The sequence below is a fragment of the Eriocheir sinensis genome, chromosome 51 (genome assembly GCF_024679095.1).
Source record: "Eriocheir sinensis breed Jianghai 21 chromosome 51, ASM2467909v1, whole genome shotgun sequence".
In the NCBI taxonomy this organism is placed as follows: domain Eukaryota; kingdom Metazoa; phylum Arthropoda; class Malacostraca; order Decapoda; family Varunidae; genus Eriocheir; species Eriocheir sinensis.
Genome location: NC_066559.1, coordinates 1,617,058 through 1,627,337, shown reverse-complemented (window position 1 = coordinate 1,627,337; position 10,280 = coordinate 1,617,058). Strand labels below are relative to the sequence as shown.

Here is a 10,280-nt window from a genome sequence, read left to right as displayed (position 1 = left end):
GGGCCAAGGGAGGGGGGAAGACATGCATAGCAAGTTCAGAAAGCGTGAAAATATCGCTAGAAGATAAAAAGAGCAGCAGAACTGTGGCGAAGTTTGTGAGTAAGAAGACTGTCATTCATATATATATATATATATATATATATATATATATATATATATATCTATATATATATATATATATATATATATATATATATACATACATACATATAGTATCTGGGATGGGGGAAAAAACTGATGGATACGATACAAAGGAGCTGATTTAGCAAGAAATTATATGAAGTTTCCACGTGTCCTGTGCTGTGTATACATGGCCACGTGTGCTGTGCTGTGTATACATGGCCACGTGTGCCATGATCCCCAGTCGTCCCGTCACCGCCTTCACGCCGCGTGTGTGATGGCGCCGCTTCCGTCGTGGGCGCTTAATCGGGTGAGGTGTCCCCACGAGACTGTGTCACACAGTGCCTGGCGGTAGATTACTACGATGGCCCCGGAGTGCCGCTGACGCATTCCCGTGTCGTCCAGGCTGCTGACGTGCTCGCTTACCTCGGCAGCAATCACCAACCACTCATTCGCCCGCCGTCTTGCGTCACTGGTCGGTCCACAGTCCATACTTTATCAGCCTTCACTACATTTTGTCATCTAGTGAGAGTGACACCATCTGACAGCCCGGCGGTACTGCCTGGGCCGTCTCGGAGGCTAAACAATGGTACATAGCTGCCAAACATATAAGAAAGCATCCAAATATTCTTGAGTAATGTACGAAATGTAATGAACAACAGTAGGCGACTGGAAAGAGAGAGAGAGTGGGCTCCTTTGCTCATCACAGCAATATATGATGACGATCGTACAAATAAAACGGAGAGGAATGCCAGGAACACTCAATTGTAATTCAACATGTCTTGACACTACCCTCTTGAGAGAGTTTAAGCCACGGGTCGGCAACTGTCACTCCTTTAGGATATTTGTGCGTTGCCCAGATATTCATTATTACTCTTTACCTTTCCAAGACGAGGGAATCACAGTCCTGAGCCTCTTCTGGTACAACGACCACGATAATCTACAGCAGCCATGCACCGTTCCTTTGTTCGAAGCAAAATTTGATGTTTTGTTTAACTTATAAAAATTTTTGAGGCATTAAAGAGATGAATTCATGTTTTCTTTTGTTTAAACGTATTCTCTTATTTCTGAGGTAGTGTTTTTGTTCTGTTTTGTTTTCCTTACTCCCTCCTCATTCCTCCTTCCTCCCTCCTTTATCTCCTATCCCCCACTCCATAACTTCTCGATTTTCTGTGCATCAATCCTTCCTCCATTCCTTCCCTCCCTTCCTCTTTTTTTTTTTCCTTTATGTTCGTCAAATCTTCCTTCATCTCACTCTGTTCCTTTTCTCTCCTTCAAATTTTCCTATAAAACTTGCATTTCTTTATGTATTTCGAAAAGTTTGGTATTTAGGTCGTAGAGTGAGCAAAAGGGTACAAGAACATGGGAATGGGGTATGGGAATTATAGGGTTAGAATTATGGGGTTACAAAGGGGGAAAATGAGGAAGGAATGTGGCGAGATAGAGGGGAAACACGGAATTTGGATTATGGGGTTAGGAAGGGAAATTGGAGAGGGAAGGAGGTTACGAATGTGGGGTAAATAAGAGGGGGAAAAAGGGATTGGCACTGAGGGTTAAGTGGAAGAACAGTATGAGGTTGTGAGTTACGCGATAAAAAAGAATTAGGATTTTAGTACGTGAGATGGAGCTAAGGAAGAGAAAGAGGTTGAAGAGGTTAAGAAAGGAAATGATCGTAGTGAGGGAACAGGTGAACCGTGGCTTTGGGTTCATGTAGACAGGTGAAAGGGGGGTGGACGGAGTGAAAATGAAAGTGTTTGTGATCGGAGTGAAACAATAAAGTGAGGAAAAGCGTGTTAACCAAAAAATAAAACGGAAAAAAAGAGAAACGGGAAAGGAAACGAAAGTGTAAATCGGAGAAGAAAAGGAAGAAAGGAGAAATAGTAGAAAAAGGGAGGAAGTAAAATGAAAAAAGGAAGGGGAGAGATTAAAAAACGATAAGAAGAGGGAAGGTGTGAAAAAGAAGAGGCAGTAAAAGGTGAAACGAGAAAAAAAAGGAAGAGGTAAACGTGAAATGAAGTTGGGAAACGGAAAAATAGGAGACAGATGCAACGTTAAAGGAAGAAGTTAATGGAAGAAAAAGGAATGAGATGAAACAAAAAAGGCAGACAGAGGTTAATGGAAAAGAAGGCTGAGACCAAACGGGGAGAAAAGAAGAAGAGAAACTGGTAAAGAAGGAAATAAAATTAACGTGAAAGGAAGAGGCTAACAGGAGAACAAAGAAAAGGGAGGTGAAACAGGCAAAAAAAGGGAAGAGGTTGGGATCGTTGGAGGAGAGGAGGCAAAGGAAGAAAAGTAAAGAGAATTCGCTATGACTTTAGAAAGGGAAGCGCCAGAAAAAAAAAAAATAAAGGAAGTGTTGGGATGGTGAATATTTGTGTTCGGTGTGTGAGGAGGAGGGAGGGGGGAGGTAAGGGGCGAGGGGAGGGTGTCGCAGCTGTACACGCGAGTATACATACGTTATGTAAATGCGTCATGGCTATCTCTACCCGTAATGTGTGTGTGTGTGTGTGTGTGTGTGTGTGTGTGTGTGTGCAGGCGCGCGTGTCTGCCTTTCTATCTACATGTCTTTGTGTGTCCATCCGTCTGTCTGACTGTGTGTGTGTGTGTGTGTGTGTGTGTGTGTGTGTATACATAGAGAGAGAGAGAGAGAGAGAGAGAGAGAGAGAGAGAGAGAGAGAGAGAGAGAGAGAGACTGTGTGTGTGTGTGTGTGTGTGTGTGTGTGTGTGTGTGTGTGTGTGTGTGTAGCAAGTTACCGCTGAAAGCAGTCGCGTGCTTCCCCCGATGACTAAGAAAATGCGGTGCGCCAGGACAGACTCTTATTTTGTCATTAATGTTTTCATTATTGCACCGTGCCCGTCGTGTCCTCATTGTTTCATTGTTTGTCTCAGTTGTTAATTGTTAGTTTTCAAGTGTTTGTCCACGTCCTGCTACACATTTCACATACGTTTTGTGCACCACATACACCAACACTTCAATGTCATTTACACTACACAACATCCACATACAAGCATATAAACTTAACAACTTCTTTTATCCGAAGTTTGCTCTCCTTCATTCCTGGAGCTAACTCTTATCTTTTACGCCATTTCCTTTTCCTCTTGTCTTTTCCTCTGATCTTATCTCTTTTTTTCATACCGTGCACTCCTATATCTACACCCCCCCCCCCCCTCTCTCTCTCTCTCTCTTTGACAAACACACACACACACACACACACACACACATATGTTCACTGTGACATAAAAGAAAACAACTTCCCCCGGAGAAGATAACGCGTGAGTTTGATCAAGCGAAGGGAAGGGGGCGGGGCAGGAAGAGGAGGAGGAGGAGGAAGTGAATGGTCAAAAGTGCAGAAAAGAGATGGAGGAAGGGAAAGGAAATGACAGAAAAGAAATATGGAAAGAGAAGGAGGAATTTATAATATAATAGCAGAAGAGGAGAGAGGAAGGGGATGAATGAATGAATGGATAAACAAAACTGCGGAGAAGAGATGGAAGAAAGGAAAGTAAGTTGGGGAAAAGAGATACAGAACGTGGTGAAACAGAAGAAAGAGGAGGAGGAGGGGGAGGAGGAGAAAGAGGAGCAAAATGATGATGATTAGGAGGAGGAGGAGGAGGAGGAAAGAACACTTGAACAGACAAAAATGCAAAGAGGAGAGGGAGGAAAGGAAAATAAAATGATGAAAAAGGGAAATGGAAGGAGAGAGAGAGAGAGAGAGAGAGAGAGAGAGAGAGAGAGAGAGAGAGAGAGAGAGAGAGAGAGAGAGAGAGAGAGAGAGAGAGAGAAGACAACGAAAAAAACATGATCATTATTAAATATGGACCCAATAATTATGTACGTAGGAGAAAAAATAATAGAATAAAAACAAGGAAGGCTCAGTCATTCTGTACTCTTTCGCTGTGTTGACGGACGTGACTTTGATCGATACGCGACGAGTTTGGGTACAGCTGTCCTGAGAGAGAGAGAGAGAGAGAGAGAGAGAGAGAGAGAGAGAGAGAGAGAGAGAGAGAGAGAATTTTGGGTTCGTGTGTCCTGAGGCGCGAGGTATTACGTGATTAGGGGGGATGAAGCCATGAGGTCACCGTTAAGAGATAGAGCCTGATAGAGTTATGATAGAAGAAGCGTCGAATTCTGGGTATGATAAAGTGGAGGAAAAGATGAAAGGGGAAGGGAAAGGAAGAGACTCACACGCATACATGTTGGCTCAGTTAACCCAGTGTAATCCTCCAAGCCTTGTGTAAAAAAAAAAGTAGTTCTGTGCGATGGAGAAGCTGACGAAATACGGTTCTTGAATGTTGAGAAAAGAGATGACGGATAAATAATTGTAGCCTTAAAAACTAATGATTCCAGTGAAGACTCATAAGTTAACGAGGTGTAACTTTTTTTCTTGCAAATAATTCATTGTAATTCAAAAGCATACCGTGTTGTGCTATGTGGCAACGCATGCATAGCGGCCCCCACAGCTGGGCAACATCGGGCGGTGCTTGCGTCACGCGCGGTGGTGTAGGGCAGTGTCCGGGTTAGGTGGGGAGAAGGATTGGGTAAGCTTCTGGAATACGGCAGCACATTTCCTGGAACGGAACGGGGAAGGGAGTTGAGGGACAAGGGGAGGAGGTAGTAAAGAGAGAGAGAGAGAGAGAGAGAGAGAGAGAGAGAGAGAGAGAGAGAGAGAGAGAGAGAGAGAAGGGCGAGGAGTGAAGAGGAAGAGGAAATAGTTTTGTATACGTCACTGTGAGGAGCAGAGCGGTCACATGGCGTTAACAAAGGGACAGGGAGGGAAAGGAAGTGACGGGGAGGGAAAGGAAGTGACGGGGTGGATAGAGAAAGGGACAAAACGGGGAGAAGGGCAGGAAGAGAAAGAAAGGGGGCTTGGAAAAGAAAGGGAAAGGAGAGGGGAGCTAGAGGATAGGAACGGTCGAAGGAGGGAAGGCGCGGTGAGAGGACGGAAAGGAGATTGAAGAGCCGGAGGGAAAAAAAGCAGAAAGAAGAGATTGGAGGAGGAGGAGCAGATGGCACAAGGAGAAGACGAGAAATAGACAGGAATAGAAAGGAGAGAGAGAAGGAAAGAACTGAGAGGTGAAAAGAATAAAATGACAGAAAGGGATTGGAGAGAAAGAAAGGAAGACGAGAAATAGACAGGAATAGAAAGGAGAGAGAGAGAAGGAAAGAACTGAGAGGGAAAAATAATAAAATAACAGAAAGGGTTTGGAGAGAAAGAAAGGGGAACTGGAGAGAAAGTAAGAATTGGAAAGGGGAGAGAAGGAAAGAACTGAGAAGGGAAAAATAATAAAATAACAGAAAGGGTTTGGAGAGAAAGAAAGGAAAACTGGAGAGAAAGAAAATGGAAAGGGGAGAGAAAGAAAGACCTGAGATGGAAATAAACAAAAAAAAAACGTGACTGAAGTGAAGGGATGAATTTGAGAGAAAGAAAGGAAAATCTATAGGGAAAAGTAGCATTGTAGAAAAATTAAACGGGAGAGAAAGGAAGAATAGGAGAGGAAAGGAAGGGGAACTGGAGGGAAACGAAGAATGACAATAGGTTGAAGGAGGACAGGAAGGTCAGGCCAGGACAGTTACCGGGCTGGCGGGGACGAGAGGGCGCGAGAAGGGGCAAGAAATAGAAAAAGGGCGGACGAGGTGACGAAGGAAGGGGGCGATGAGGGGTCACCACTTACCTGCCGGAGACACACAGGTAAGGTGCTGCTACGGAGGCTCACCTGGCTCACGTGTTCTCCTTCGCCCACTCCTTCACGCCTTATGTCCTTCCTCTCAAATTAACACCTCCATATCTTTTCTCCATATCTCAATGCCTACAGAAACTTTACTTTACCTTCCCTCCCCTATTCATCCATGTCCCCCTTCACCCCTTCCATACCTCCTAACTCCTGCCCTCCTTCATCCACTCCTTCACACCCTATGTCATCCCTCTCATCCACCAACCTCTCCATGCCTACAGAAACTCCACACAATGGTTTTCCTCTCCTCCACCAACCCCCCATATCTTCTCTCCACACCTCCATACCTACAGAAACTCCACATTACCTTCCCTCCTCTTCCACCAACCCCTCCATATCTTCTCTCCACACCTCCATACCTACAGAAACTCCACATTACCTTCCCTCCTCTTCCACCAACCCCTCCATATCTTCTCTCCATACCTACAGAAACTCCATATTTCCTTCTCTCCTCTTCCCATCCTTCCTTATGTCAATACCCTCTTCCCTCCTTTACTCATCCATCCTTCAATCCGTATCCCTTTCTTCTAAACACCAGTGCCTCCTTCTCTCCTATCCATCCATCCATCCATACCTCCATCCTGCCTTCCCTCCTCCACTCACCCCTCCACCTTTCCATACCTCATTACCTCTCCTAAATTCCTTCCCTCCCTCCCTCCCTCCCTCCCTCTCTCTCCATGCCTCCATATGTATATTTCACAAGTAGTATTATCTCTGCTCCGTGACGCCATTTGTATTGTCTCATCTTTCCTTCCTTTCTTCCTCTCTTCTTCATTTCCTCCCTCCCCCCTCCCCCCCTCCTTATCTAGCTCCTCACCTTCTTATCTTCGTCACACTTCGTCCACCCCCCCCCCCCTACACACACACACACACACACACTTACCTTCAGGCTTACCTTACCTCAACGTCTGCAACATGATTCATTCTCCTCCTTCTAATATATGTCAATCTTCTCTCTTCCTCTGCTTCCACATTCTTTCCTTGCTCATCCTTCGTTATCATCATCATCATTCTCATCATCATTATCAGCATCTTCATCTTCATAATCATCTTCATCATCATTTTCACCATTCATTCAGCAACAGGTTTTTCTTTTATTACAAGCATTTTTTTTTCTTAAGTATTATAAATCCTGACCTAATTACCCCCCCCCCCCCCCCCCCCACACACACACACACGTTTAAAAAGACAAGGAAATAGAGTGAATTTTACAACAACTATAAGTGTGAGTTATAATATATCCTAATTCATATATTCTTTTTCTCCTCAAAGCGTGAAGTTATCAGTGGGTGCATTATCATGCAGGAGGGAAGGAGGGTGGGTGGGACAGGATACTGTGTGTGTGTGTGTGTGTGTGTGTGTGTGTGTGTGTGTGTGTGTGTGTGTGTGTGTGTGTGTGTGTGTGTGTGTGTGTGTGATTTTGGATGAAAGGATGGCTACAGGGGCTTAATGGTGATGGTGAACGTGGTGATGGTGTGGGCTTGTGTGCGTTTGGAAAGAGTAGTGAATGGGGTGTTGTGTCTGTGGTGATGGTGCAGGTGTTTGGAAGAATGTATGGTGTGGGGGTGTAGTCGTATAGTGATGGTGGCGGTGTTTGCTTGTTGGTTTGTGTGTTTGAGTGAGGCGTGGTGGTGGTGGTGGTGGCGGTGTTTGCTTGTTGGTTTGTGTGTTTGAGTGAGGCGTGGTGGTGGTGGTGGAGGCGGTGTTTGTGCTTGTCTGAGGAAAGGGCGGCGAGGGGCGTTGTGGTGATAAGAGTCGGTGTTACCAAATAGATAAAAACCTGTGTGACGGGAAGTTGCTCTCAGTGTGGCTCAAAGTGGCACCGATTGGCTGGCCCCGAACCGCGTCTCTGTGCAGCGGACGTCTCTGGCACTGGGGAGCCGCGTCCCAGCGCTACACTTTCATTGCGGTAACTCTTAAAACGTAAATACTTTTCTTTGGAAGTATATTGAACAGGTGTGTGTGTGTGTGTGTGTGTCGGGGAAGGTTTGGGAAGTGTTCCTCAAGAGGGGGGAAGAGAAGGAAGCAGCAGTGTGTCGTGGCCGTGCACTCCCGCCACTCACTTTCTGCCGTGCACCATCGCCGCCGGGCACGTAATCAGCGACTCTTTGTGTCCCCGCAGGTCGCCGCGATGCTGACGGACTCCTTGATCACGCTGGTGACGGAGTGCTTCCGAAACAACAATGTGACGGTACCCCGGGCCTCTGCGCCGCCGCTGGGCCTGGGCCTGGGGCTGCTGCGGGTCGGGGACTGCCGGCGCTTTACTGAGGACGGCCTGGTGCTGCTCACCCAGGACGGCGCCGCCTGGTACCTTCTGCCCTACCTGGCCGCGGCACTGCTGCTCTTCTTCGTCTATCGTGTCGCCTTCTTGCCCGTCGACAGAGTCAAGGTAAGTGCCAGGTAGTGTCTGTGTGTACCCTTGTGTCTCCTAAGCTGCGATTGCCGCCTATTACGCCGTGCCCCACCAGCTGCTGCAACTGAATCCTTGCATAGCAGCAGCAGCAGCAACACCGCCGCCTCGCACTGCGTGACCTAGACGCCCTCTGCGACGCGAGGGCGCTGAGTCTCGAGCAGCAGCAGAGGCCAGGACAATCGTGACGGCAGTGCCTTGGTGGGGTTGTCCGGCCTTTACACAACGGGCCCTGCGCCTCGCCGAGAGACATAACAATATTCTATTACCTGAACTTATTGCGACAAGCTGTGAGGAAACAAAAGAACCTTTGGATTTGGCAATGAGGGCAATGGAACTGAGGAAGACGAGGGCAGAGCGTAGGGTGGCGGTCCGACCGCTACCGCTTTCTTGCCGTCCTGACACAATGATGCATTGTCAAGGGCCTTAGACGCCTCTCTTCCTGGTAGCGACGCTGGCTGTCGTAACGCCGTCATGTAACCACCGAACAGGTAATATTCAGTCGATAACAGGCGAGGTGGCCGTACTCTTGAATAACGTTCTGGCTATTGACGCGTCAAGTCACCCGAGGAAATCACGTCACTGTTCTTGCTCACGCGATCTTCGGATCGGAAACGTGCAGAGGTGACGCGCCGTGAAACAGGAGGCGATGCGACGCCGGAACTGTCATGGCGGACTGATAGTGGCACCGCGGAGGGATGTGGCGGGCACCGTGGGTGTGCTGCACCGCGGAGGGACGTGGCGGGCACCATGGGTGTGCTGCACCGCGGAGGGATGTGGCGGGCACCGTGGGTGTGCTGCACCGCGGAGGGACGTGGCGGGCACCATGGGTGTGCTGCACCGCGGAGGGATGTGGCGGGCACCATGGGTGTGCTGCACCGCGGAGGGATGTGGCGGGCACCGTGGGTGTGCTGCACCGCGGAGGGACGTGGCGGGCACCATGGGTGTGCTGCACCGCGGAGGGATGTGGCGGGCACCGTGGGTGTGCTGCACCGCGGAGGGACGTGGCGGGCACCATGGGTGTGCTGCACCGCGGAGGGATGTGGCGGGCACCGTGGGTGTGCTGCACCGCGGAGGGACGTGGCGGGCACCATGGGTGTGCTGTGGCGGGCACCATGGGTGTGCTGCACCGCGGAGGGATGTGGCGGGCACCATGGGTGTGCTGCACCGCGGAGGGATGTGGCGGGCACCGTGGGTGTGCTGCACCGCGGAGGGACGTGGCGGGCACCCTGGGTGTGCTGCACCGCGGAGGGATGTGGCGGGCACCGTGGGTGTGCTGCACCGCGGAGGGACGTGGCGGGCACCATGGGTGTGCTGCACCGCGGAGGGACGTGGCGGGCACCATGGGTGTGCTGCACCGCGGAGGGATGTGGCAGGCACCGTGGGTGTGCTGCACCGCGGAGGGACGTGGCGGGCACCATGGGTGTGCTGCACCGCGGAGGGATGTGGCGGGCACCGTGGGTGTGCTGCACCGCGGAGGGACGTGGCGGGCACCGTGGGTGTGCTGCACCGCGGAGGGACGTGGCGGGCACCATGGGTGTGCTGCACCGCGGAGGGATGTGGCAGGCACCGTGGGTGTGCTGCACCGCGGAGGGACGTGGCGGGCACCATGGGTGTGCTGCACCGCGGAGGGATGTGGCTGGCACCGTGGGTGTGCTGCACCGCGGAGGGATGTGGCGGGCACCGTGGGTGTGCTGCACCGCGGAGGGACGTGGCGGGCACCGTGGGTGTGCTGCACCGCGGAGGGACGTGGCGGGCACCGTGGGTGTGCTGCACCGCGGAGGGATGTGGCGGGCACCGTGGGTGTGCTGCACCGCGGAGGGATGTGGCAGGCACCGTGGGTGTGCTGCACCGCGGAGGGATGTGGCGGGCACCGTGGGTGTGCTGCACCGCGGAGGGAGGTGGCGGGCACCGTGGGTGTGCTGCACCGCGGAGGGATGTGGCAGGCACCGTGGGTGTGCTGCACCGCGGAGGGATGTGGCAGGCACCGTGGGTGTGCTGCACCGCGGAGGGACGT

At 50.4% G+C, this 10,280-nt stretch overlaps 1 protein-coding gene across 3 annotated transcripts in view; it reads left to right on the top strand.

Annotated features, from left to right (window-relative positions):
• The first annotated feature begins 7,608 nt into the window (after window positions 1-7,608).
• The window catches only part of LOC126982508 (cholesterol 7-desaturase nvd-like), a 23,920-nt gene continuing 21,248 nt past the window's right edge, over window positions 7,609-10,280 (top strand). The window contains exons 1-3 of one of the 3 annotated variants that reach the window (XM_050834614.1): window positions 7,628-7,701; window positions 7,741-7,776; window positions 7,976-8,242. In XM_050834614.1, coding sequence (XP_050690571.1) covers window positions 7,985-8,242 — 258 coding nt within the window. In that variant the 5' untranslated portion in view covers window positions 7,628-7,701; window positions 7,741-7,776; window positions 7,976-7,984. Of the gene's footprint in view, window positions 7,777-7,975; window positions 8,243-10,280 lie in introns of all 3 variants that reach the window. The other 2 variants (XM_050834613.1, XM_050834615.1) reach the window with 2 other exon arrangements.